The following is a 26,284-nucleotide window of genomic DNA, read 5'->3' on the forward strand; positions in this document are numbered from 1 at the left end:
GAAGTCGACTACGGGAACCTCGCTACCAACATGGCTGACTTCTCCGGGGCCCGTCCTGCTGCGGAAGCACGTGAGGACCCATAAAACGGACCCCCTGGTCAAGAGGGTGAACCTCCTGCATGCCAACCCCCAGTATGCCTATGTGGAATACCCAGACGGGCGGGAGGACACAGTCTCCTTGCGAGATCTCGCACCCTCAGGCACCCCTGAGACACCACCGTTATCCCCCACCACTCCCCCAAATCCAGCTCCTGTAGGCGGCATGCCGGAACCCCAGGGGCCTTCGTCGACCACGCAGACACCAGCATTAACATCGGATACTGCACCACCGCCGCCGCGCCGGTCAGAAAGGCTTACGAGGCCTCCTGATAGACTGACATACACGAACTAGTAGTACACTTCACCCTGCCAGACTCAATTTTAAACAAGGGGTGAATGTGGTAAACCACTGTTATTGTTACACTGTTGTTATCACCTACACAAGGTTACCTCTTGCCTCGCACGCTGTTATACCTAGGCATACCTCAGCTGACTCCGCCCATGGCTCCGCCTGCTTGCCCAGGTATAAAGGTGATTGCTTGGCTAGTATTCTTCCTTGCTGGAACCGATCACCCACGAGGGTGGGCTCTGTTATTTAGCCAATAAAAACCTATAGTTACTATCTTAACTCGTCGCTTTTCATGGAATGAATTGATAGGTATATCAGTTGGCAAAATAGAAAAGTTGCACCTTACCTGCATATATTAGCTTTTGCCCAGCAGCTGGAAAAGCATCACTTCCTTTCTCTGCTTCAATCTTTTCCTTCAGCGCCTTTACCTGAAGGATAAAAAACAGAAAGGAAGAGGTCAGCATGCAAATTTGGTGTTGCTATGGGAACCTGTATGGGTCCTAGCTATGCCTGCCTTTTCGTGGGATATGTGGAACATTTTTTGTTCCAGTCCGACTCCGGTCCCCTCCCTCACCTCTTTTTCCGGTACATTGATGACTGTATTGGTGCCGTTTCCTGCTCTCGCCTTCAACTGGAAAATGTAAGCAACTTTGCTTCCTGTTTCCACCCTTCCCTCGCCTTCACATGGTCCACCTCCGACTCTTCCCTTCTCTGTCTCCATTTTTGGGGATAGGCTATCGACCAATATCTACTATAAGCCCACCGACTCCCACAGCTACCTTGACTACTTCCTCCCAATCCGCTTCCTGTAAGGACTCTATTCCATTCTCCCAGTTTCTCCATCTCATCTATTCTGACGATGCTACCTTCTATACCAGTGCTTCCTTTATTCTCAACCGTGTCCATCCCATTTCCCACACTTCTGCTCTCACCCCTTCCCCTCCCAGAACCACCATAGGGTTTCCCTCATCCTCATCTTCCACCCCACCAGCATCTACTTTCAACGGAACGTCCTCTGCCATATCCAGCATGATGCCACCACCAAACACATTTTCTCCTCCCTGCCCCTTCAGCATTCTGAAGGGGCCATTCATTCCGCGACACCCTGGTCCATTCTTCAATCACAACCAACGCCGCCTCCTCCCCTCCTGTGAAAGCGCAGGAGATGCAACACCTGCCCTTTTACCTCCTCCCTTCCCACGGTCCAGGGCCCCAAACACTCCTTCCAGGTGAAACAGCGATTTACTTGTACTTCTTTCCATTTAGTATACTGTATTCGCGGCTCACTATGCGGTCTCCTCTACATTAGGGAGACCAAACGCAGATTGGGTGACCGCTTTGCGGAACATCTCCGTTCAGTCCGTAAGGGTGACCCTGAGCTTCCAGTCGCCTGACATTTAATTATCCACCCCACTCCCACCCTGACCTCGGCCTCGTACACTGTTCCAATGAAGCTCAATGTAAGCTCGAGGAACAGCACCTCATCTTGCGATTAGGCACTTGACAGCCTTCCGGACTCAACACGGACTTCAACAATTTCAGACCGTAACCTCTGCCTCCATTTTTCCAGACAGCAGCTGTTGGTAATGATTCTGCCAGTCCCATTTACACCTCCACTAGACCCATATTTTGTCTCTTTATTTGTCCCATCACCATTATCCTTTTTGTCATTTAATCTCTCCTGCCTTCCACCCTATCACAGACCTTCCCTTTTGTTCTTTCCTCCCCTGCACTTGCTTAAAACTGGTTACATCTCTAACTTTTTCCAGTTTTGACAAAAGGTCATCGACCTGAAACATTAACTGTTTCTCTCTCTACAGATGCTGCCTGATCTACTGAGTATTTCCAGCATTTCCTGTTTATATTTCAGATTTCCAGCATCCGCAGTACAGTATTTTAGTTTTGCGTTGTTTCTTTGCTGTTCCTAGCTTCCAAGCTGTGGTAAACCACTGTTATTGTTGTTCACCGTTGTTGTTGTTGTTGCACCGTTGTTGTTGCACACGGTTGTATCTATGCATGCCTCAGCTGGCTCCGCCCCTGGCTCCACCCACATGCCCAGGTATAAAGGTGACTGCTCTGCAGCCCCCTGCCTTCTTGGAAACCAGTCAACCACGAGAGGCATGCTCTGTTCTTTGTTAATAAAAGCCTTTTAGTTACTCTCCTAACTCTCCGTCTTTTATGAGTAATTAATAGCGCATCAATTTTATTAACAAAAAAACCAAAATGTCGGCACCAAATGCTGAGCAGCAGGCGCTGCAGCAAATGACGGCACCAAACGCTGAGCAGCAGGCGCTGCTGCATGCCCTCAGACCAACATGCCTGGACCTAGACCCTCAAGAGGCGGGTTCGTCTACCAAGTTCGCACAATGGCTGCGTTGCTTCGAAGCTTACCTGGAAGCCTCAGCCGTGACACTAGATGGAAACAAACTAAAAATCCTGGCCTCCAAGGTGGGCCACCAAGTCTACACGCTCATCCAGGACGCGACTACCTACGCAGCGGCTATCGATCTGCTAAAAGGACAATACACACGCCCGGTAAATACGGTTTATGCCAAACACCTCCTGAGATCCCGCAAACAGCAGTCCGGGGAATCGGTGGAGGCATTCCTACGGGCACTACAGATACTCGGCCAAGCCTGCGATTGTAAAGAGGTATCGGCCGCGACACACACGGAGGGACTTATCCGAGATGCTTTCGTTGCGGGCCTCAAGTCCGACTACTCCCGGCAGAGGCTGCTGGAGAAGGGTGAAATCGACCTGAAGAAGGCAGTGTCCCTCGCGCTCTCACTAGACGCGGCCTACCGGAATATGGATGCATTCTCCCCTAACCGCTCCGCACCGTGGACGCCGCAACCTTGGGTCATGGGACCGCCACCCCCAGCACCAACTGCTGCAGCGATGTCCAAGGGCCCGAAATGTTACTTTTGTGGCCAGGCAAAACACCCCAGAGCACGCTGCCCGGCGAAAAACACTACCTGCTCTGGCTGCGGGAAGAAAGGACACTACGTCAGCGCCTGCAAAGGTAAAACCACTAACGCCAGCAGCGCCGCGTGTGAACCGTGGGGGCAGCCATCTTGTCCGCCACCTTGGACACCTCCAGCCGCGTGGGGATCGGGATCATGGGCGCAGCCATTTTGTCCGCCATCTTGGACGCCTCCAACTCCAATCGCGGGTGACCCGGACTCAACCACCGCCTCGTCTGACGACCACAGCGACTCGCTCGACCATACGCTGGCCTCCGTGACGCTGGACCAATCTCTCCCTCACCAACTGTCCAGGTCCATGATGGACATTACGGTAAACGGCCGCGCCACTACCTGCCTTTTCGACAGCGGGAGCACGGAGAGCTTTATCCACCCCGACACGGTGCGCAGTTACTCTCTCCCGGTCCTGCCAACGCGCCATCGGATCTCTATGGCTTCCAAATCCCATTCAGCAGACGTCGGTGGCTACTGTGTAGTGACCCTTTCAGTAAGGGGCACAGAATACAAAAATTTTAAACTTCTTGTCCTGCCCCATCTCTGTGCTGCCGTTCTACTGGGGTTGGATTTTCAGTGCCACCTTAAAAGTGTCACATTAGCGTATGGCGGACCCCTCCCCCCACTCACAGTCTGCAGCCAGCAGCTTTTAAATCGCCCGCCACGCACCATTTGCAGCCTCTCCACGCTTAAAGTCTCCCCCCCACCCCCCGTTCGCTAACCTCACCCGCGACTGTAAGCCCATCGCTACCAAAAGCAGGCGGTACAGTGCCGGGGATAGGAGCTTCATTAAATCCGAAGTAGCAAGACTCCTGAAGGAAGGGATTATTGAGGGTAGCACTAGCCCATGGCGAGCACAAGTGGTGGTAGTGAAGACTGGCGAAAAACAGCGCCTAGTTATTGACTACAGCCAGACGATCAATCGCTACACCCAGTTAGATGCATACCCACTCCCCCGCATATCTGACATGGTCAATCAGATAGCACAATACCGGGTGTTCTCGACGATTGATCTGAAGTCGGCATACCACCAGCTCCCCATCAGGGCTGAGGACCGCCAGTACACAGCTTTTGAAGCTGACGGTCGTCTCTACCACTTCCTCCGAGTCCCCTTCGGCGTCACCAATGGGGTTTCGGTCTTCCAAAGGGAGATGGACTGAATGGTTGACCAGAACGCGCTGCAGGCCACCTTCCCCTATCTAGACAACGTCACCATCTGCGGCCACGACCAGCAGGACCATGACGTTAACCTAGAGAAATTCCTCCGTACGGCCCAGCGGCGCATCCGACTTCACCCTAGCTGCAACCCTTAACCAGGCGGGGAGACCCATGGCCTTTTTCTCGAGGACACTCCAGGGCCCCGAGATTCGACACTCCTCTGTCGAAAAGGAGGCCCAGGCCATTGTGGAAGCGGTGCGACATTGGAGGCATTACCTGGCCGGAAAACGATTTACCCTGCTCACTGGCCAGCGTTCAGTAGCTTTCATGTTTAACAATAAGCAGAGGGGCAAAATCAAGAACGACAAGATCTTGAGGTGGAGAATTGAACTCTCCACCTACAATTGCGATATCTTGTACCGGCCCGGGAAACTCAATGAGCCCCCAGATGCCCTATCACGTGATACATGCGCCAACGCGCAGGTTGATAGACTGCAGACCCTCCACAATGACCTCTGCCACCCGGGGGTCACCAGGTTCTTCCATTTCATCAAATCCCGTAACCTGCCCTACGCCATCGGGGAGGTCAGGACCATGACCAGGAACTGCCAAATCTGTGCCGAGTGCAAACCGCATTTTTATAGGCCAGACAGAGCAAGCCTGATCAAGGCCACTCGCCCCTTCGAGCGCCTGAGCGTCGATTTTAAAGGGCCCCTCCCCTCCTCTGACCGCAACGTGTACTTCCTCAACATAATTGATGAGTACTCCCGTTTGCCATCCCTTGCCCAGACATGACCAGTACCACGGTCATTAAATGTCTGAATGACCTCTTCGCCTTGTTCGGCTTCCCTAGCTATATCCATAGCGACCGGGGCTCATCCTTTATGAGCGACGAACTCCGTCAGTACCTGCTCACGAGAGGTATTGCTACAAGCAGAACCACCAGCTACAACCCCCGGGGGAACGGCCAGGTGGAAAGAGAGAACGCGACGGTTTGGAAGGCCGTCCTCTTAAACTTAAAATCTAAGGGCCTTCCGACCTCTCGCTGGCAGGAGGTCCTCCCTGCGGCGCTCCACTCCATTCAGTCACTGCTTTGTACGGCCACCAATGCCACCCCCCATGAAAAAATGTTCACTTTCCCCAGGAAGTCCACATCGGGGACCTCGCTACCGACATGGCTGACGTCTCCAGGACCCATCCTACTGCAGAAGCACGTGAGGTCCCATAAAACGGACCCCCTGGTCGAGAGGGTGAGCCTCCTCCACGCCAACCCCCAATATGCTTACGTGGCGTACCCGGACGGGCGGGAGGACACAGTCTCCATACGAGACCTCGCACCTTCGGGTGCCCCTGAAACACTACCATTGCCATCCACCACTACCCACAACCCAACCCCTGTAGACGGCATGCCGCAGCCCCAGGACCCGTCATTGACCACCCAACCACTCAATGAGACGCCAGATTCAACGTTGGATGCTGCACCATCACCGCCGCCACCACGACGATCAGGACAGCATACAAGGCCACCTGATAGACTCACTTACACAAACCTTTAGTACACTTCACCCCGCCGGACTCAATTTTAAACAAGGGGTGAATGTGGTAAACCACTGTTATTGTTGTTCACCGTTGTTGTTGCACACGGTTGTATCTATGCATGTCTCAGCTGGCTCCGCCCCTGGCTCCACCCATATGCCCAGGTATAAAGGTGACTGCTCTGCAGCCCCCTGCCTTCTTGGAAACCAGTCAACCACGAGAGGCATGCTCTGTTCTTTGTTAATAAAAGCCTTTTAGTTACTCTCCTAACTCTCCGTCTTTTATGAGTAATTAATAGCGCATCACAAGCTAACTGTACAGTCTAGCAATGGATTAGTTAATTTTAGCAGTCCATTAGAAACATGGTTTTGATTTATAAAACCAACACTAAATGCCCACCATGTGTTAAAGCCAGGGAGGGGGTCCAGTCACTGTACATACTGCTCTGGGCCTTTTGCCAACTACCCCATGCCACAAGTCAGTAGCTCATACATTCTTTTTATATCATATTTGTGGTCCTTTGTATGAAAGTTAATCTCTCATTACTGGTGTTCACTGGATAAGAGAGAGAAGACACTGTGGCTATTGTGTTATACAGAAATGCCTTTTCAACAATACAATTCCAGTACCCATACACATGCCTTGGTGTGAACCAGCGGAAAATTAGGCCCAGCACACCCAACCGGTACGATGCAAACCAATGCCAACCCAATCATATCTTTCAAAGCCACTACAGGGCCTGAAGCTATGACTGCTCCACTATGCCAAGACCAACAATAGATCTAACAATCATAAAATTCACTACAAAAATTAACATTTTCCATCAAAATTCAGGTGCTTTATCATTTAATACTTTTCAGAAAGGTCATCTGAATGAATACACTAATGGTGCAAATACCATCTCAAACCATTTACAGATTAACCTCTCCTCCCGCTCTCCCAGAGACAATCGGAGGCTTTCATCAGACAGCAGTGTACTGCGTAATACATTGCCCTGCCCGCATGATTGGCACTCCAGCCCAATACATAGGATTTGACACCGACGTTATTGCGCATGGTTAATGGTTATCGCTTTTTGGTTGATATAAGCGACTGTCCGCTTTAAATGTGGACGTTTTAAGTGGTGGGACTGTACCCACTTTCTCAGGCCATGCTACACGAAAGAGCGCAGAGCACTTGTTGGTTAGACATTGAGGCCTCTATAGTGCATGTGGGCAGAACAGAGCCAAATTCTTGGATTCAGCTTCAGAGCCTCGGGATCAATTGGGAAATTCGACCCATGGTAACAATCAAGATCAGCCAGTTCTACCCACCACTGTAGACTAAACTGACCTACCATAAACAACTGTAAAACATTTAGGCCACCTGGGGTGGTATTACAATCAGAACAGGAATAAATGGCAGAAAAAGCTAGAGTAGCTCACATGTCTTTATGTAGGAACAGATTTACCCCTCTTTCACCCTCCCCAATACATGTATACCACAACCGTACAGTCTCCAGCTCAGCATACTCTCATCCAAAAACCTTTGATACAGCAGCATTTTTATTTAAAGTTTCTTCTGAATGCTGCTCAACACAAACTAGGCATCGAACTTTGGAACCGTTAGATTGTTTACAAGAATTTTTTCCCCCAATATTTCAAAACCTTTAAGCCGTGCACCATGAATCTAATTACAGCAAGTTGCCAGATGCTAAAGCAGGTGCTTTTAAGTCCATGTCCCTCAATCCGGTTCACAACAGACCAAGAGCAACAGAAAATATGCCTTGCTAGCAACATATTTAACAGCATTTTATAGACAGGCCTAAAACCTGGCACGACTTCCTGATTGTGAAGAGCAGAGAACAAAGCAATTTACAGCAGGTCACTCAACAGCTGTGGACGGAACCGACCGACCTGCATTTCAGGTGCATACCCTTCATCAGAACTGAGGTCACAGCTGATAAATGTTACCCACCCAAAGTATCGAATGCCCGTTATCGCCAGAGATGCAAACTGAGCTGCTGTGTGTTTCCAGCTTTTTATGTTTCAGTTCCAGATTTCCAGCACCTGCAGTATTTTGCTTTTTACAAACAAAGCAACTAGTCAAGCTACCCGCAACATCTATCCTGCCATCGCCAATCCTTTCTTTCTTCATTAATGATTTATCTCTCTAACAAACAGAGAATGTACAGCAAGCAGACCTACATTCAATCCAATTTAGGGAGACAGAGATCAGGCCATTACGGCAATGGCTGGTGCAGCATAAACTGGCTTATAATTAAATATATTTTTGTTTCAAAATGTATTTCCGGGATGTGGGCGACACTGCCTGAGGGCATTAACCGTCAAGCAGAGTGTGGAACTGGAGTCACGTGTAGACAAGAACAGGCTCCCTTCCCAGGTGGGTTTTTAGGGCAAGTTTACAAATGACCAGATTTATTGAATTCAATTTCACATGACATGGTGGGATTTGAACTCACAACTCAGGGTTGCTAGTCCTGTACCATAAACACTAGGCTACTGTACAAATATCACATGAACCAATAATTTATTCTTTCTTCACTGGACCTAACCCATCATACTGTTTCCCTACTTCTTTGTTGCTGCCGATCCTTTGTGACCTGCCACAGCACCACTGATCTGTTGACCACATCTTTGTCCATATTAGTTTATTTAACTTCTTATTGCTGTTTTTCTTCTCGTTAAAAGTTTGCATTTGGCGAGTGAAAAATGTATCTCACCCAGTGATGACCTTTCAGTGTTTCTTCCAGATTCAAGCACAAACTGGGCCATACAATCGGTGTTTCGTGAGACCGCCCAAAACGCAACCTATTTTGAACCACCTCATATTGCTGTACAATTGGCGGTGTTGACGCATTGCACTGCATCAGGTGTGCTCTGCCTCCAAGAAATCGAGTGCCCACATACAGAAGATAAATGTTCATATTGTAGGAACGGAGGTTCCTATCAAAAAGACTGAGTTCGACTCAGGCAATTAAAACAATGAACTTTAATGAAACGAAACAAGTTTAAACTGGAAACCGCTAGAACACATCAATTACAGGTCTACTCTCCTTGAGGGCTCCACGAGGACTGATCCTCTGGTCAGAAGACTGACATCATGACGTTCTTCCCGCCATTAGGGCATCACATGACTAACGGCATGACGTCATCACGTTGAAACCGTGCTGTAAAGGTAACTGGCATTGTACAGTCAAACAGTGTAATTAAAGGTACAGGCACAGACAGTAACTACATTGCTGTTAAAGGAATTATGTACAACCGCTCTGAGTCCTTTGGTGGCTCCGCCACAATATAATCTTTAACCAACAGTATACTCACTCAGGACTTGTTCCACATCACCATATAGTTTTCATATGAAATGGACAATAAGTGTGTCTATCCCAAGCGAAAACATTTAATCTACATTTGTGGCTAAAAAAATTCACTGATCACACCACAGGGCTTTAGATGAAGTCCGAAAAGAGAAAGTTGCTAGTCTGTGACCAGGAGATTTTCTTTATCAGAGATTTTTATTCTGGGTAGCACAGTGGGTTACAGCACTGTACTTTCACCCAATAGGATGACAACACGGTGGCATAGTGGTTAGCACGGTTGCCTCACAGCGCCAGGGACCCGGGTTCGAATCCGGCCTCGGGTGTGGAGTTTGCACATTCTCCCCGTGTTTGCGTGGGTTTCCTCCGGGTGCTCCGGTTTCCTCCCACAGTCCAAAGATGTGCGGGTTAGGTTGATTGGCTATGATAAATTGACCCTTAGTGTTAGGGGGATTAAATACGTGGGGTTACAGGGATCGGGTGGGATATGTGTTGATGTAGGGGTGTTGGGAGACAGCAAGCCAATGAAGACCAGTGCGGGGGGTTGGGGGGGTTATGCAGGGCTTACTGTGGGTAAGGTATGAGTGGCAGAGCTTTGGAGAGTTGGGAGTTTATGGAGGTGGAACATGGAAGGCCAACCTTTGAGAAGTGGCGATAAAGGCAGCGGCAGTGCACAATACTAGAAGCAAGCAGTCTTGGTAGTGGATAGGCCAAACAGAGTGGGGAGTTTAGCCTTAGCCTTGAATGAACAGCAAGGATGAGAATGCAGTCAATGGCAAAAGTGCAAAGTTTTTGGCAGGAGCTAAAGGAAATTCTGGCTTATCCAAGACAACATCAGGCAGTCTAACAGCACGAGGTAGTCATGGGCCGAGAGATACGGAGGTAGAGCTTGGTTCTGAGGTAACCAATACTGCTGCTCGAGGACAAGTAGTTGCTACAGATGTGCAGGCTGCATTAAAAGTGGAACTGTCTCAACAGAGTGGTAAAGAAGAATGGTGAGATTGTCTAAGCTGAATTCTAGAGGTGTTGATAAGGACAAAGAGATAGTGCATCAGCAGTCAGAGGACATATATGCTGACTATTGACAAGGGCATTCTCTGTGCTGTGGGGCAGGGCAAAAACTGGACCAAAGGAAATGGACTTAATCAAAGCTCAGCCAACATAGGTGCTTTTGGAATCATTCCCACAGCAGTGCCTGCTCCCTGGAAAAACATCAGATTGTAAATTTACTGCAACTATGTTGAGTGGATATTTCCGCATCAAAAAAATAGAACACACCCAGACTCCACAACACTTTAATTTAAATTCCAATAATCAACAGGTTCCTTACATCCAGCGAGAGCTTGTAAGCTTGCAAACCTCCAAATTATTCCTTTCTCAGCTCCCCTGAAGATATTGACTCGTCGCTGAACTAATTTCACTGGAGCCACAAATTGAGCACCTATCCAGTGTCAGCAGACCAATCGAATGCAGAGGAATCAGACTGGCTTGACCTGATGTCCACACGTGCACGTTTAGCAGGGGTTACTCACTGGACAGCTATCACGAGCAGAAACTCGATCCAATTTGCTCCTCTCGTAACCTAAGGGTTACGCCAAATTTACCCCACAGCTGCTGCCCCAACTAAAATCAGCTAACATAGGATTACATACCCAGGATATACAGTACAGAAACAGGCCATTCAGCCCAACCAGTCCATGCTGGCGTTTATGCTCCTCACAAGCCTCCTCCCGTCTTTCTTCATCTAAATCTAGCAACATAGAATCATAGAATAGTTACAGCACAGAAGGAGGCCATTCGGTCCGTCGAGCCTGGGCTGCCTCTCTGCAAGAGCACTTCAGCTAGTCCCACTCCCCGTTCTTTCCCCGTAGCCCTGCAAAAAAATTTCCTTCAGGTACTTATCCAATTCCCTTTTGAAAGCCATGATTGCGTCTGCCTCCACCACCCTTTCAGGCAGTGCATTCCAGATCATAACCACTCGCTGCGTAACAAAGTTTTTCCTCATGTCGCCTTTGGTTCTTTTGCCAATCACCTTTAATATGTGTCCTCTGGTTCTCGACCCTTCCGCCAATGGGAACAGTTTCTCTCTATCTACTGTCTGGACCTCTCATGATATCGCCTCTCAACCTTCTCTGCTCTAAGGAGAACAACCCCAGTTTCTCCAGTCGATCCACATTAACTGAAGTCCCTCATCCCTGGAATCATTCTCGTAAATCTTTTCTATACCCTCTCTAAGGCCTTCACATCCTTCCTAAAGTGCGGTGCCCAGAATTGGACACAATATGCCAGTTGTGGCCGAATCAGTGTTTTATAAAGGTTCATCATAACTTCCTTGCTTTTGTACTCTATGCCTCTATGAAGCCCAGGACCCCGTATGCTTTTTTAACCCCTTTCTCAACCTGCCCTGCCACCTTCAAGGATTTGTGCACATATACAGGTCCCTCTGTTCAAGCACCCCCTTTAGGATTGTACCCTTTAGTTTATATTGCCTCTCCTCGTTCTTCCGACCAAAATGTATCACTTCACACTTTTCTGCATTAAATTTCATGTGTCCGCCCATTCCACCAGCATGTCTATGTCTTCTTGAAGTCGATCACTATCCTCCTCACTGTTCGCTATACTTCCAAGTTTTGTCTCATCTGCAAATTTTGAAATTGTGCCCTGTACACCAGAGATATACACACACACATATCTCAAGAAAAGCAGTGGTCCTAGTACTGACCCCTGGGGAACACCACCTTCCTCCAGTCCGAAAAAACGTTCACCACCACTCTCTGATTCCTGTCACTTAGCCAATTTCGTATCCATGCTGTCACTGTCTCTTTTATTCCATGGGCTTCAACTTTGCTGGTAAGCCTATTATGTGGCACTTTATCAAACGCCTTTTGGAAGTCCAGATACACCACGTCAACCCTCTGTTATCTCATCAAAAAACCCTTGATCAAGTTAGTTAAACACGATTTGCCTTTAACAAATCCGTGCTGGCTTTCTTCAATTAATCCACCCCTATCCAAGTGACTGTTAATTTTGTCCCAGATTAGAGTTTTTAAAACCTTCCCCACTACTGAGGTTAAACTCACTGGCCTGTAGTTGCTAGGTTTATCTTTACACCCTTTTCTGAACAAGGGTGTAACATTTGCAATTCTCCAGTCTTCTGGCACCACCCCCATATCTAAGGAGGATTGGAAGATTATGGCCAGTACCTTCACGATTTCCTCAACTTCCCTCAGCATCCTAGGATGCATCCCATCTGCTCCTGGTGACGTATCAACTTTAAGTACAGACAGCCTTTCCAGTACCTCCTCTATCAATTTTTATCTCACCCGGTATCTCCACTACCTCCTCTTTCGCTATGACTTTGGCAGCATCTTCTTCCTTGGTGAAGACAGATGCAAAGCGCTCATTTAGTACCTCAGCCATGCCCTCTGCCTCCATGCATAGGTCTCCTTTTTGGTCCCTAACCGGCCCCACCCCTCCTCTTACTATCCGTTTACTATTTATGTGCCTAGAGTTGAATTCCCTTTTATGTTAGCTGCCAATCTAGTCTCATACTCTCTCTTTGCCCCTCTTATTTCCTTTTTCACATCCCCTCTGAACTTTCTATATTCAGCCTGATTCTCACTTGTAATCTCAACTGGACATCTGTCATATGCACTCTTTTTCTGCTTCATCTTACTCTCTATCTCTTTTATCATCCAGGGAGCTCTGGCTTTAGTTGCCCTACCTTGCCCCCTTGTGGGAATGTACCTCGACTGTACCCAAACCATCTCCTCTTTAATCATTGTTTGATTACAGTTTTGCCTGCCAATCTTTGATTCCAATTTACCTGGGCCAGATCCATTCTCAACCCACTGAAATTTGCCTTCCTCCAATTAAGTATTTTTACTCTAGGTTGCTCCCTGTCCTTTTCCATAGCCAATCTAAACGTACTGATCAAGAAAGTTCTCCTGAACATACTTCAGAAATTCTTCTCCCTCTCTGCCCTTTACACCATTACTATCCCAGTCTATATTAGGATAGAAACATTGAAGATAGGAGCAGGAGCAGGCCATTCGGCCCCTCGAGCCTGCTCCGCCATTCAATGAGATCATGGCTGATCATCCAAATTCAGTGCCCTGTCCCTGCCTTCTCTCCATATCCCTTGATCCCTTTAGCCTTAAGAAATATATCCAACTCCTTCTTGAATATATTTAATGAATTGGCCTCCACTGTCTTCTTTGGCAGAGAATTCCACAGGTTCACCACTCTCTGGGTGAAGAAATTCCTCCTCATCCCTGTCCTAAATGGCTTACCCCTTATCCTTAGACTGTGACCCCTGGCTCTGGACTCCCCGACCATCGGGAACATCCTTCCAGCATCTAGTCTGTCTAGTCCTGTTAGAATTTTATAAGTTTCGATGAGATCCCCTCTCATTCTTCTAAACTCCAGCGAGTACAAGCCCAATCGACCCAATCTCTCCTCATACGTCATTCCTGCCATCCCAGGTATCAGCCTGGTGAATCTTCGCTGAACTCCTTCCATGGCAAGAACATCCTTCCTCAGATAAGGCGACCAAAACTGCACACAATACTCAAGGTGTGGCCTCACCAAGGCCCTGTACAACTGCAGCAAGACATCCTTGTTCCTGTACTCAAAACCTCTCGCTACAAAGGCCAACATACCATTTGCCTTCTTAACCGCCTGCTGCACCTGCATGCTTACTTTCAGCGACTGGTGCACAAGGACGCCCAGGTCTCGTTGCACTTCCCCTTCTCCCAATCTATTGCCATTTAGATAATAATCTGCTTTCCTGTTTTTGACACCAAAGTGGATAACCTCGCATTTATCCACGTTATATTGCATCTGCCATGCTTCTGCCCAATCACCCAACCTGTCCAAATCATACTGGAGTTTCTCGGCATCCTCCTCACAGCACACACGCCCACCCAGCTTTGCGTCGTCTGCAAACTTAGAGATATTACATCCAGTTCCCTCGTCCAGATCATTAATATATATTGTAAATAGCTGGGGTCCAAGGACCAATCCCTGCGGTACCCCACTAGTCACTGCCTGCCACTTGGAAAAATAGCCGTTTATTCCAACTCTTTGCTTTCTGTCTGCCAACCAGTTCTCTATCCAAGTCAATACCTTGCCCCCAATCCCATGTGCCTTAATTTTACACGCTAATCTATGTGGGACCTTATCGAAAGCCTTTTGAAAATCCAAATACACCACCTCCGCTGGTTCTCCCTTATCTATTTTACCAGTTACATCCTCAAAAAAGTCTAGTAGATTAGTCAAGCACGATTTACCTTTTGTAAAGCCAGGTTGACTTTGTCCGATCCGGTCACTTTTTTCCAAGTGCTCTGCTTTTACATCCTTTATAATGGACTCTAGCATTTTCCCCACTACCGATGTCAGGCTTACCAGTCTGTAATTCCCCGTTTTCTCTCGACCACCCTTTTTGAACAGTGGGGTAACATTAGCTACCCAGAGTCTATCGAATTTTGGAAGATGACCAGCAATGCATCTACTATTTCTAGGGCCACTTCCTTAAGTACCCTAGGATGTAGATTATCAGGCCCTGAGGATTTATCGGCCCTCAATCCCATCAATTTCCCTAACACCATTTCCTTACAAATACTGATTTCTATCAGTTCCTCCCTTTCATTAGACCCTATGTTCCCTGACATCTTTGGGAGGTTATTTGTGTCCTCCTTTGTGAAGACAGAACCAAAGTATGTATTTAATTGGTCTGCCATTTCTTTGTTCCCCATTATAAATTCCCCTGATTCTGACTGCAAGGGACCTATGCTTGACTTCACCAATCTTCTTCTCTTCACATATCTATAGAAGCTTTTACAGTCAGTTTTTATGTTCCCTGCAAGCTTACTCTCATACTCTATTTCCCCCTTCTTAATTAATCCCTTTGTCCTCCTTTGTTGGATCCTAAACTGCTCCCAATCCTCAGGTTTACTGTTTTTTCTGGCCAATTTATATGTCCTCTCCTTGGATCTTATGCTATCTCTAATTTCCCTTGTTAGCCACGGTTGAGTCACCTTTTTTGTTTTATTTTTATGCCAAATTGGGATGAACAAATTCTGTAGTTCATCCATGCGATCTTTGAATGTTTGCCATTGCCCGTCAACCCTTTGAGTGACATTCCCCAATCAATCCTACCCAACTCGCACCTCATACCATCGTAGTCTCCTTTATTTAAATTGAGGACCCTAGTCTCTGAGTCAACTATTTCACTCTCCATCTTAATGAAGAATTCGATCATATTATGATAATTGAAGTCCCCCATTATCACTATTCTATAGTTCTTGCACCTCTCTAATTTCCCTGCAAATTTGCTCCTTTATCTTTCCCACTAGTTGGCGGCCTAGTAGTGTAATGGCATCTCTATGATTTCTTAACTCTAACCAAATAGATTACATCCTTGACCCCTCCAGGACATGCTCTCTCTCCAGCACTGTAACATTCCCCTCAACCATTACTGCCACACCACCTCCTATCTTTCCTTCCCTATCTTTCCTGAACACCTTATATCCAGGAATATTTAGTACCCAATCCTGCCCTTTTTTTAGCCATGTTTCAGTTATCACCACGACATCATATTCCCATGTGGCTATTTGCGCCTACAGCTCACCAACCTGATTTACCACGCTTTGTGCGTTTACACACATGCACTGTAAACTTATCTTAGACCTTCTTGTATTCTCACTTAGTCTTACCCCACCTAATAACTAACATGCATTTAGGGTTAGGGTTAACATGAAGTGCCTCTTCTACCAGAGTCCCATATTAACATGAGCATGCTGCAACTGTACACACCCATCCACTTGTAGGCCAACTCTGCTCCTTATGACAGTAACAGATAAAAGGGCTCAGAGCCTTTTTAATACTCTGGATGATCTTGGGAGCAGAATGGGCAGAGGTATGTGGAGCAACTCTACTCAAAATTTTCTGAAATTGAAAGGATCTCTGTAGAACGACAAATGTGTAATATATCCTCCTTAAATAATTCAAATTAGTAACAAAGAAAGGTTAGGTGAATTTTTTAAGCAGAAGGTAGTTAGAACCTACCAGAAACAGTAACAGAATCAGATTCCATAAAGCTTTTAAAAAGGGAAGTGGATAATTATTTCAAAAAGTAAAATGTAAAAGGGTATAAGGAAAGGGCAGGGAATAGCTTTTCCAAAGGGCTGAATGGAATGTTACAGCAGTATGAAACCAAATGATTCTAATTAACAGCATACCTGCTTTTTTCAACAAATGATGCGCTGCTCTGTGACACTCCTATTATTTTCCAAGTAAAAACCCCTATTCCTCCTCAGCAGGAACAAGTCACAAGAAAACTAAAACATCACTGCATTATGTGCCAAAAATACACAAATCCAGGGCACGTTCTGCTGGTCAATTGACATTTTGCTGCAAGGTTGTTCCACAGAAAATGTAAAAATTAAACATCTTACCCTTTCCCCCTTCAATTTTTCCTCCTTTTTCTGTGTTTTTGGGCAATTTCAGTCACGGAATTACAGCACAGAAACAGGCCATTTGGCCTGACAGGTCCATGCTCCACACGAGCCTAAGCAATTATCTTGCTTGCAATACAAGGCAGCTCCATGGAAAAGGAGGGAACAAAACAGTGTGCATGTGCCTACTACCGCCATCCTATATTTTCCCATCCAGCTGCCAACTTTCCCCTCTGCTATGCGAACAAAAGGAAGTTTAAACCCAGAGTGGGACTTGCTCCTCAGAGGTATATTCCTCTCGCTTCACTTTTAGCAGATATACTGAGCGACCTGCTGCTGAATCTCCCCAATGTCTTTCGAAAAGTAGACGTAGCTTTCATACAACTGGTGCATCTCCACAGCTGAGATCAAGAACTGGTTGCACTAACCATTCTATGGCATCAAACCAACACACGGTACCATTAAAGTTCTTGAATTTAATAATTCCAATAGCTCAATGTCACTACCAAAAATGGTTATGAATCAAAACGCAGTTGATGGTATGAACATGACAAAATGGCCTGCAGCATTCCAACTGATTATGGAACTTTTGGGAAACACTTTTACTGGTGACTGGAACAATGTCTATTAAAATGAAAAATCCCTTAGCTGTACTAATGAGCTGACAAACTTGTGAACCCTGTGAAACTATGCAGAGCAGAAATTTGCAACAGAGGCGATATTTACAATTTTCCACATCAATATTGCAATTTACTGATAAATCTGCAATGTAGGAATCGTCAATCTTCTTGTGAGAATTCATCAATAACAAAGCACAGTGACAGCAATTTCAGTAGCCTCTTTGAGCACAGAAATAGCACGTAATTACTCCTTGGCATTTTTAACAAGGTTGTAACCTGAGCTGAAGGTTCAGCTGGCACTTGAAAACCAGAGAATGTAGTTTACAACATTGGAACCCCCTCAGATTTGTGCTTGCAACTCACTCCCGGGTGTCCATTATTCGATATATATAAAATCGGAATCCCTTGATTAGATTCCAGCTTGCAACTCACTCCCGGGTGTCCATTATTCGATATATATAAAATCGGAATCCCTTGATTAGATTCCAGCTTGCAACTCACTCCCGGGTGTCCATTATTCGATATATATAAAATCGGAATCCCTTGATTAGATTCCAGCCTGTAACTCACTCCTGGGTATCCATTATTCTATATTTATCCCTCAACTAATATCACTAAATTATCTGGTCATGATCTCGTTGCAGTTTATGGGATCTTGCTGTGCGCAAATTACTGCTGCGTTTCCTACATTACAACTTCAAAAGTACTTCATTGGCTGTAGGCGATTTGGGACGCCCTGAAGTCATGACAGGCGCCATATAAATGCAAGCTCTTTCGATATATCATTTGAACCCCTCAGATTAATTACTACCTGTAACTCATCCCCAAGCATCCATGCTATTGCTACTACATCTGTACAACCAACCTGAAAATCTGTTTCAATTTCAAATCGACTTACTCCAGTAAATGACCAAAGCTGAAGGTGAACATTTTCGTCCTTTTCAGAAAGAGAGTTGTCTACACCAATCTTCTTTAAAAAAAAGGTGCACTGCATCTTACTCAAGCAAGATAAATCCCCCTAGGATGCTCCCTTTCTGAAAGCAGTGAGCACATCTGGCCTCCACATTCACGAGATCACACCACTGAGATTAGATCTCCTCCTCTGGGATAACCTGAAAGATATATACATGCTGACAACCTGACTGCACAAGCACAAGCAGTTGAAGCCAGCTTTAAGTCTGAATGAAGATGTAGCTACCACTTCACCTGCTCTGGACAGTGAAGAAAGGAAACAGATATGTTCCAGACTCCACTATGCAAACATGCTAGCTACCCATAAGTTATAGTGTAATTTAAAAAAAACTAGTTACTATGCCTGTGTGCACACTTTAGCAGCCAGACACTTTCCAAGAGGACAGGATTAAGTCATCCAGGCTTCACTTACATATACTAACCTGGATTAACACAAAGGTGACATTGTTAACAGACCTGGGAACAGGTTAACTGTGCATCCTCTTGGTCAGGGGTAAGTGTGATATACAAGGGGAACTGTTTAAATAAAAATACACACCCCTCTACCCCTGCTAACTCAAGAGTCTAGAGGTTCAGGATGACTGCCAGGCATAAAATAGAAAGAATTCAAAACTGCAGGGCTTTCAGTCATTAGACCATAGATGATTGGCAACTTCAAAAGAAATATAAAAAGTAACCGCAAAGTGCCTGGATAATGCTTTTTTCTGGAGAAACCTCCGGCCTAGACTATCCCACTCTGTAGTGTACAAGCTAGCAACTGGTCAGAGATGGAGAATTTTATTTTATGCAAGTGCTTTCATCGCGTGTGCAATCACCATTTAAATGTTATCTCGACAGAAGATGCACAGGGTCAATGGACAAAGAGCAATACACAAATACAGTGAAGCAGCATTAGAAATTAAAACATGTCCCATTTTTTCCTGAAAGTGCTTCCTGGGGCTCAGTTTCACAGGTGCCAGGCACCAACAATTGCTGAGATATGAATCCATGGGCATCAGTACCTTAATAAAATGGTCATGCGCCCGCATAGTGAGTCAAGCCTACATTAAAGCTAAGCGCAACCCTGTTCGCAGGAGTCACTGGATAGCGATCAAGAGGAACCCCGACTCAAGTTTTCCCCTCCCCAGCCCCAAGTGGCTAAAATTAATAGTTGGACCCTAAATGCTGCCCTGGCTCAGGTAAGTTAAAGCACAGGCCAGGGATTAAACAACAGAGATAACAACAGAAAATTAAACCACAGAGGACTGTCTGCTCCGAATGGCTCAATATGGTCCATGGTCTGTTTATCAACTAAGCCACTGGAAAAGCCAGCAGCATTTTTCAAACAACTTGCAACTGTACTTAACCATTAAACATAAGAGAATATCAGTAGCCACTACCCTCCATCCATTTACAGACTAGGCATAGCCATGCTTGCATAATGCAACAGTTCATTCCCACAACACTCAGTAATTTCAGTATTACCGTAGTTAGAGCTTGTTACAGTATCAAAGACAAAGGTCCTCTCCGCCTTTCTCTCTCCTCCTTTAAGACACTCCTTAAAGCCTACCTCTTTGACAAGCTTTTGGTCATCTGTCCTAATAACTCCTAATGTAGCTCAGTGTCAAATTTTGTTTGATAACGCTCATGTGAAACGCCTTGGGATTTTTTTTAATTTGTTCATGGGATGTGGACATTGCTGGCAAGGCCAGCATTTATTACATATCCCTTGAGAACCGCTGTAGTCCGTGTGGTGAAGGTACTCCCACAGTGCTATTAGTGAGGGAGTTCCAGGATTTTGACCCAGCAACAATGAAGGATCGGCGATATACTTCCAAGTCAGGATGGTGTGGGACTTGGAGGAGAACTTTGGAGGTGGTGATGTTCCCATGCGCCTGCTGTCCTTATCCTTCTAGGTTGTAGAGGTTGCGGGTTTGGGAGGTGCTGCCAAAGTAGCCTTGGCGAGTTGCTGCAGTGCATCTTGTAGATGGTACACCGGTGGTGGAGGGAGTGAATGTTTAAGGTGGTAGATGGGGTGCCAATCAAACAGGCTGCTTTGTCTTGGATGGCATCAAGCTTCTCAGAGTATTGTTGGAGTTGCACTCGTCCAGGCAATTGGAGAGTATTCCATCACATTCCTGATTTGTGCCTTGTAAATGGTGGAAAGGCTTTGGGGAGTCAGAAGGTGAGATACTCGCTGCAGAATACCCAGCCTCTGACCTGCTCTTGTTGCCACAGTATTTATGTGGCTGGCCCAGTTAAGGTTCTGGTCAATGGTGACCCCCCAGGATATTGACTGTGGGGGATTCAGCGATGGTAATGCTGTTAAATGTCAAGGGGCGGTGGTTAGACGCTTGCTTTTTGGAGATAGTCATTGCCTGGCACTTGTGTGGCACGAATGTTACCTGTCATTTTCTGAGGAGTTACGAATGGCACTGAACACTGCAGTCATCAGCGAACATCCCCACTCTCCACTGGCTGGAGTCATACCTAGCACAAAGGAAGATGATTGTGGTGGTTGGAAATCAATCATCACAGCCCCAGGACATCGCTGCAGGAGTTCCTCAGGGCAATGTCCTCGGCCCAAGCATCTTCAGCTGCTTCATCAATGACCTTCCCTCCAACATAAGGTCAGAAATGGGGATGTTCGCTGATGACGGCACAGTGTTCAGCGCCATTCACAACTCCTCAGATAATGAAGCAGTCCATGCCCGCATGCAACAAGACCTGAACGACGGTCAGGCTTGGGCTGATAAGTGGCAGGTAACATTCGCGCCACATAAGTGACAGGCAATGACCATCTCTAACAAGCGAGAGTCTAACTACCTCCTCATGACATTCAACAGCATTACCATCGCCGAATCCCCCACCATCAACATCCTGGGGGGGGTCACCATTTACCAGAAACTTAACTGGACCAACCACATAAACACTGTGGCAACAAGAGCAGGTCAGAGGCTAGGTATTCTGTGGCGAGTGTCTCACCTCCTGACTCCCTAAAGCCTTTCCACCATCTACAAGGCACAAGTAAGGAGTGTGATGGAATACTCCCCACTTGCCTGGATGAGTGCATCTTCAACAACACAAGAAGCTTGACACCATCCAGGACAAAGTAGCCCACTTGATAGGCACCCCATCCACCACCTTAAACATTCACTCCCTCCACCACCGGCATACCGTGGCTGTAGTGTGTACCATCTACAAGATGCACTGCAGCAACTCGCCGAGATTTCTTCGGCAGCATCTCCCAAACCAGTGACCTCTTCCACCTAGAACGATAAGGGCAGCAGGCGCATGGGGGAGGGGGAACACCACCACCTCCAAGTCACACACCATCCTGACTAGTATATCGCCAATCCTTCATCGTCGCTGGGTCAAAATCCCGGAACTCCCTCCCTAACAGCACTATGGGAGTACCTTCACCACACGGACTGCAGCGGTTCAAGAAGGCGGCTCACCACCACCTTCTCGAGGGCAATTAGGGATGGGCAATAAATGCTGGCCTTGCCAGCGACGCCCACATCCCACAATTGAATAAAACTTTTTTTTTACATATTCTGACAGACCTGTTGAGTGCTTCCACCATTTTCTGACTCATTTCATATTTTCAGCACTTGCAGTCTTTTGCTTTTTAAAAAAAACTTATGTAAATAATCCAAAAAGTTTTAAAATTAATAGCAGTATCCCTTTCCCCCAGGAGGGAGAGATCCAGCCACAGTTTGAACCTTTAGCATGCCACAAACTGCTTTACTCATCCAGGAACACAACTTATTTCTACTTGGAATCAAATGTTATTCACTTTGTTATTACAATGTTACTCCATTACAGTAATAAAGCATTTGAGTAGCTTTATTACTACAGTTCGTTTCACGGTAAATTTTCAAAATAATGGCTCCCCAGGAACACTTTCCCTGAAGGGCAATTTTGTAGGAGCAGACCCCCAAAAAAACAGCTGAAGGCAATACTTTATAAAGGGACAACAAACTTAAATGTTCTCGATATAGGGGAGAAGAAACGCCAGCCTTAGAGGTTTTCACAAGAGTAAGCTTGCATTATGTTTTTTTTTACCGTGATTGATTTGAGCAAAAGCTAAATTTAGCTGTCCAGAAGATTTGGTGGTGGTGGTGGGGGGGAGGCAACAACTGTTTCTTAAAAGGAGAGCACTTCACACACAATTTAACATCGCAGTTCTCAGCAGCAGGCCCCAGACTTCGCTGCCCTTGCACACTTCGCACTGACAACTGTATTACGCTGCTGTGTCATGGTTGTTTTGGGTCTGCTCCCAGTACAGGTTTAACGTTACTCTTTTCTAATTTGATGCATCGTGCCCAGTCCTCCTAGTCACTGCCCTCTGTGCCGAGGCCTCGACCAGCGCCACTTCGAAACGGGTTTATTAAGCCGGCCAAACATTGAAAGTTCGCTCCCCCCTCCTCCTTACCCGATTAAAGCCCATTGAGTGCAAGTATCAGCCGCTCAGCAGGAGCTGGGCTGCCCCGGCGGCGAGCCCAGTGGGTATTTTGTTGGTAGGGGGGCGAGTAAACAATCCGTTCCAAAGGCGTCGAGGACTGAGTGGGAACGTCCAGCGGAGCCACTAACACCGGGGGGGGGGGGGGGGGCAGGACAAATACCACCCTGCTGACTGGCTATCGGCGGCCTAATGCCGCCAGGATCCCCGGGGTTTCCTGGGGCCACTGCGCGACCGATGCCGACCTGAGCCGGTGGGAAAAGCGAAGGCCCACTTTCCAGCCCGTCTCGCCCACGGGGCTGTAGGCCAGCCCGGCGCCAACAGGCTTCTCCTTCAGCCCCTGCACCATGGGATCGGCTTCTGCTCCGGGGCCTGGGCCTACATCGCCGCTCTCCTGTCTGCTCCCGCGGCCTGTTCCGCGGTCACTTCTCTCCTTGCACTCCTTCCACCCACCCACCCCGTGTCCCCGGGCCGAGCGCAGGCCACACTGACTCACCGTCTGCTCGGAGTCGATGTCGATGCGGAAGGTTTGCTGCTGGAGGGTCTTCAGCGTGATCTGCATCGTCTCCCGCTCTCGGTCCGTCTAACCCCGCACAGCCGCTCAGTCACTCAGTGTCAGCGTGCGCGCCCCCGCTTGCGTCAAAAGCGCAGCGTCATCACGCTGGGGGCCGTGCGAGGGAGCGTCTGCCCCCAGGCCGCCACGAACGCCGCCTGCGTCGTCGATGCGGGGGAGGCACGCCGTTCATGACGCGCTCATCGCACGTACGCGGCTCCGCCCCTTCTCCGCCCGGGTAAAGCACGTGATCGCCGCGCTGCCGCCATATTCGTGACGGGGAAAGTTTGTGGCCGGGTGAGCGCGTGCTCGCTTGTGCGCCCGCGTGAATTAAACGCGGTGTTTTTAAACCGTCGCTCACAGTGAATCAGCTCCAGCTCCTCTGTCCACCGCCAGCAGCGGTAGCTTTAGCCGTTAAACAAACGACACACACTCGGGCTGTTTTCTCGCCGAGCGTGCACCGCCACCCGCGCGCAGGAACCTGGCGTGACGTCACGGGTGCCGGTGACGTAAGGTGGACATGGGCCACCTGCCGTCCGGTGACGTCACTGGGCCGCTTCTCCCAGTGTCCCTTCAGTGTGAGGAGCTATTGTGTCACAGCTAACTGCAGGTGAGGGAGGTCACTTGGCCAGGCTTAATATTGGCCATCTGGAAAGATCCTGCAGTGTCCCCATTGCAGCATCCAATTCATTCTTAAATGATTCCACTACTTTATCTGGACATTCCATGTGTTGATCATTCATTGTTTGAAGAAAATCTTCCCCAAATTACCTTTTCACTTCTACAATTTAATTTAAAGTAACATTACATTCCCACATTACAACAGTGACTACACTCCAAAAGTACTTCATTGGCTGTAAAGCACTTTGAGACGTCTGGTGGTCATGACAGGCGCTATATAAATGCAAGCCTTTCTTTATTATGGGCTTTTTCCATATCCGTATATACCTCTGTAAAACCATGTTGCCAATGAATCCTTTCTAGGCTGAAAAGAGCATTTCCCCAGTCTTTCCTCAAAACCTGACATTAGAATCAACCTTTCAGCTCTTCCGTGCGTTGAACCGTGCACTGCCTCCAATGCAGTCTGTGTCTGAACGATCAGAACTAGACACACTACTCTAGGTGACTAGAGCAGTATAAGGAAAGAGGTTGCATTTATATAGCATCTTTCATGACATTCCTAAGCACTTTATTGCCAGTGAAATACTTTTAAAGAGTACTTCTACTGCTGTAAAGCAATGAATTGGGAGCAGCCAGTTTTGCACACAGAAAGGTTCTCATGAACAGCACAAGATAAATCATCAGATAATCTGTTTTGTTGGTTGAAGGATAAATGTCAGGACATTAGGGAAACTCCCCTGCTCTTTTTCAAATTCAGGTGTTTTTTTTACACCCCCCTGGTTTAACACCTCATCCAAAAGACAGCACACTCTCAATGCAACATTCCCTCAGTACTGCACTGAGCCTAGATTAACTTTTTATTCGATCATGGGATGTGGACGTCGCTGGCACGGCCAGCATTTATTGCCTATTCTTAATTGCCCTTGAGAAGGTGGTGGTGAGTCGCCTTCTTGAACCGCTGCAGTCATTGTGGTGAAGGTACTCCCACAGTGCTGTTAGGGAGGCAGTTCCATGATTTTGACCCACCTACGATGAAGGAACAGTGATATATTTCCAAGTCAAGATGGTGTGTGACTTGGAGGGGAACATGGAGGTGGTGGTGTTCCCATGTGCCTGCTGCTCTTGTCCTTCTAGGCAGTAGAGGTCATGGTTTGGGAGGTGCTGTTGAAGAAGGCCTGCTGAGTTGCTGCAGTGCGTCTTGTAGATGGTACACACTGCAGCCACAGTGTACCGGTGGAGTGAATATTTAAGGTGGTGGACGGGGTACCAATCAAGTGGGCTGCTTTGTCCTAGATGGTGCTGAGCTTCTTGAGTGTTGTTGGAGCTGCACTCATCCAGGCAGGTGGAGTGTATTCCTTGTAGATGGTGAAAAGGCTTTGGGGAGTCAGGAGGTGAGTCACTCACCGCAGAATACCCAGCCTCTAACCTGCTCTTGAAGCCACAGTATTAATGTGGCTGGTTCAGCTAAGTTTCTGGTCAATGGTGACTCCCAGGATGTTGATGGTGGGGGATTTGGCGATGGTAATGCTGTTGAATGTTGGGGCCGTGGTTAGACTCTCTTGTTGGAAATGGTCATTGCTTGGCATTTGTGTGGCACGAATGTTACTTGCCACTTATCTGCCTAAGCCTGAATGTCGCCCAGGTCTTGTTGCATGTAGCGGGTGGTGCGTGCGCCGAGTCAGTTTTGCCTCTGACTGCCTGTGAGCGGTTCGAATCGCTCCCATGCCCCTGGGTTCTAGACACCGGACTTAGGTGCAGGCGGCGATACAGAAAAGTCGAGTAGACAAGTGGTTTGGTGTAAGAAAACCAAGATTTTATTAAAACAGAAATCAAACAGTCTTATGAGAAATTACTGGTAAACAATTAGATGTAACGGCTTCAGCGGCACTTCCCTCTGCTCGCCGCCTGAGGGCGGTTTTTGAGGCTTCAGTGCGCTGCTGCTGTGCCTTTGGGCCCCTCTCCTCACCTGTTTCTCGAGTAATTGATCTCATCAGAGTAATTAGGCTAGTTAATAAAGTTGTTCATTTTTGTCCTTGTCTTGTCCCTCTTTTAAATGGACCAAGTAAATGAAACAAATAGACTGTAATTAAAACTCTAAAACTTTAAATAAACCTTAGCAAATCAAATTAAAATTTGGTTGTCCAATCCAATTATGCACTCCAGTCCCCGCGGCGCCCACCGATCACGGAAGTGCTCGAGCGCGCCAGCAGACACCGCGTGCTCCATCTCCAGGGCCACCCG

At 47.3% G+C, this 26,284-nt stretch overlaps 1 protein-coding gene across 3 annotated transcripts in view; it reads right to left on the reverse strand.

The window, feature by feature from the left end:
- The window catches only part of LOC147108403 (lysine-specific demethylase RAD23B-like), a 56,829-nt gene extending 33,299 nt beyond the window's left edge, over positions 1 to 23,530 (reverse strand). For 2 of the 3 annotated variants that reach the window (XM_086005008.1, XM_086005007.1), the window contains exons 1-2: positions 23,366 to 23,530; positions 735 to 816 (exon numbers count right to left, since the gene is read on the reverse strand). In XM_086005008.1, the coding sequence (XP_085861134.1) occupies positions 735 to 816; positions 23,366 to 23,431 (148 nt within the window). In that variant the 5' untranslated portion in view covers positions 23,432 to 23,530. Of the gene's footprint in view, positions 1 to 734; positions 817 to 22,842; positions 22,873 to 23,365 lie in introns of those variants that run through there. The other variant, XM_086005009.1, reaches the window with a different exon arrangement.
- Between the last annotated feature and the right edge of the window lie 2,754 nt (positions 23,531 to 26,284).

Source organism: Somniosus microcephalus, chromosome 13 (assembly GCF_052327205.1).
Source record: "Somniosus microcephalus isolate GS21.2 chromosome 13, FLI_Smic_1.0, whole genome shotgun sequence".
In the NCBI taxonomy this organism is placed as follows: domain Eukaryota; kingdom Metazoa; phylum Chordata; class Chondrichthyes; order Squaliformes; family Somniosidae; genus Somniosus; species Somniosus microcephalus.